This window comes from Cyprinodon variegatus, unplaced genomic scaffold (assembly GCF_000732505.1).
Source record: "Cyprinodon variegatus isolate N-32 unplaced genomic scaffold, C_variegatus-1.0 Scaffold105, whole genome shotgun sequence".
In the NCBI taxonomy this organism is placed as follows: Eukaryota; Metazoa; Chordata; class Actinopteri; order Cyprinodontiformes; family Cyprinodontidae; genus Cyprinodon; species Cyprinodon variegatus.
In genome coordinates, this window is record NW_015150558.1 from 723703 (window position 1) to 726001 (window position 2299).

General features: G+C 38.2%; 1 protein-coding gene across 1 annotated transcript in view; it reads right to left on the reverse strand.

Annotated features, from left to right (window-relative positions):
* cep120 (centrosomal protein 120kDa) overlaps nt 1–2299 on the reverse strand; it is a 23255-nt gene that overhangs the window by 8603 nt on the left and 12353 nt on the right. The window contains exon 12 of the mRNA XM_015374546.1: nt 2055–2147. Within this exon, the coding sequence (XP_015230032.1) occupies nt 2055–2147 (93 nt within the window). The remainder of the gene's footprint in view (nt 1–2054; nt 2148–2299) is intronic.

Here is a 2299-nt window from a genome sequence, read left to right on the forward strand (position 1 = left end):
CATGCAGCGAGGCTAACTGTATGCAGCGAGGCTACCTGCATGCAGCGAGGCTAACTGTATGCAGCGAGGCTACCTGCATGCAGCGAGGCTAACTGCATGTAGCGAGGCTAACTGCATGCAGTCAGCATGCAGCGAGGCTAACTGCATGCAGCGAGGCTAAGTGCATGCAGTCAGCATGCAGCGAGGCTAACTGCATGCAGCGAGGCTAAGACTTTATCCTGCTTTCCCTGCCTCCTGTTTCAAAGGTCAGGATCTGAGCCAGCGTGGATAAAGACAGCTAGGACTGATTTAAAGCACTTTGTAGAAAAAATAATGAACAATCTGGGATTCACATGGAAAATAATAGAATATAGTCTACTTTTTCTACATGTTTGTTCATTTGCATAGTTGCTCTTAAATAAACATATTCTCAGAAAATAAATAGTTTTTATATATTAAATATAAAGCTGACTAATAGCTTCTCCATTATTAAACTGGTTCATTATTTTCTTTAGGTTTGTCACCCAATATTGGACCAGGGAAAACACAGATTTACCTTAACAGCCTCAGAAGGGAAAGATTTATGGAGATAAAGTAAACCTGGACATGAAATTATGTTTTGTTTTTATAAAGACTTTTTATAATGTTTATTGTTGTTGGCATTCATATAAATATACTGGTGTGATAAATTAGTATAGGTTTGATTGGTTTTTGCTATACGCCGATTTTGAATTTATAGCGCCCCCTGGAGTAAACTCCACCTGCCGCCCCTGACAGAAACCTATTCCTCAGTCTAATAATGGATTATTTAATCTAATTTAAACCTTTAAAGCTTGATTCTTTTGCAGTGACTCGTGTTCAATTTAGAAACGCTTTTTAAACCTTATTGAAAACTAAAACAGCCAAATGTTCTGATAAAAATGTATTATTTGTGAGTTTAATTAAATCCGTTAATTAAAACAGAAACGGTCAAAATGATCGTTTCCTCATAAATGTGTCCGATCCTTCGTCCTTCGGCAGGTTATCCGATCCTCTGATTTAAACCTCATCATTACGAAGTCCAGATGTGTTTTCACTCTTTAAAGTCTTTTTACCGAAATCGGACCTTCCTGCCGCCCGTCCCCCACCTGTTGCTTTAATCTCTGTGTAAAAACCCTGAACCCATCTAAAAATGTTGGCTTTTTATTTACTGTACGCAGAAAATCATCATAATTAAAAGAAATTAAGGTGTGATTCATTCTGAGTGAATTAATCCATTTTATGAGTTCCTCTCAGTGAGATAAATAAATTAAAATAATATGTTTTTTTTTTTTTTTTTTTTTTTAACCAAGAATACTACGAAAGCTCCACAATTTTTTTTTTTATATATATATATATTTATTTTATTTTCCATTCATTGATTTTCTTTAAAAGGGGTCCTGCTATGCGTTCTTAATACTTTTTAACTGTAAATATCTAAATATTTGGTCAAAATGCAACATAAATAACATTTATCATCATTTTCCCACCAGGCTGTGTGTCTCTGGTTGTAGCATATTCTAACCACCAGATGGTGCTGTGGTTCTAGGATTAAGAACAAGCAGGTTCAACAGGAAGGTTGTCTCTGGTCTCTAACCCTTTATAGGGCAAGTTAGCCTCACAAATGGAGTATGAAAACCTTTTTTTTATGGTGTGCAGGAGGTCAAACAAAAAAAATCATATTTTCCAATGCTGTAAACATTTGTATAAGAAATAAATGTAAACAATGATTTGCGTCATAGCCGTAGAGATCAGTGGTTACATCTTGCAACCACACTGACATCCGTTTTTGCCGTTAAAATATCCATATTTTTTGAATGTTACAAAGTTAATAAGGTCTTGTTCTGGATTCCAATAAAAGTATTGGCTTGAAATTTGATTATTTCACTGGGTGAGAACTGTCAGAACTGAAAACGGTGAATATTCTGGATGAATGTCAGGATTTTAGATGATTCTTTAACAAAGGATTAATTATCCGTTTCTCCAGGAGACTTAAGCTCAGAACTTTCTCGGCTACACCTGAAGGTGAAACCGGATCATAAACCTGAAGAACGGACCTGCAGCTCCGCCTCAGCCAGCTGTTTCTCCCTCTTCTCCAGATCAGACAGAGTCTTCTGAAGCTTCTCCTCCAGCAGGTTGAACTCCAGCTCCTGCAGATACACAGAGGACGGGTTAGGATGGGTCAGGATGGGTCAGGGCGGGTCAGGATAGGTCAGGATGGGTAAGGACGGGTAAGAACGAGTCAGGACGGGTCAGGATGGGTAAGGACGAGTCAGGACGGGTCAGGATGGGTCAGGATGGG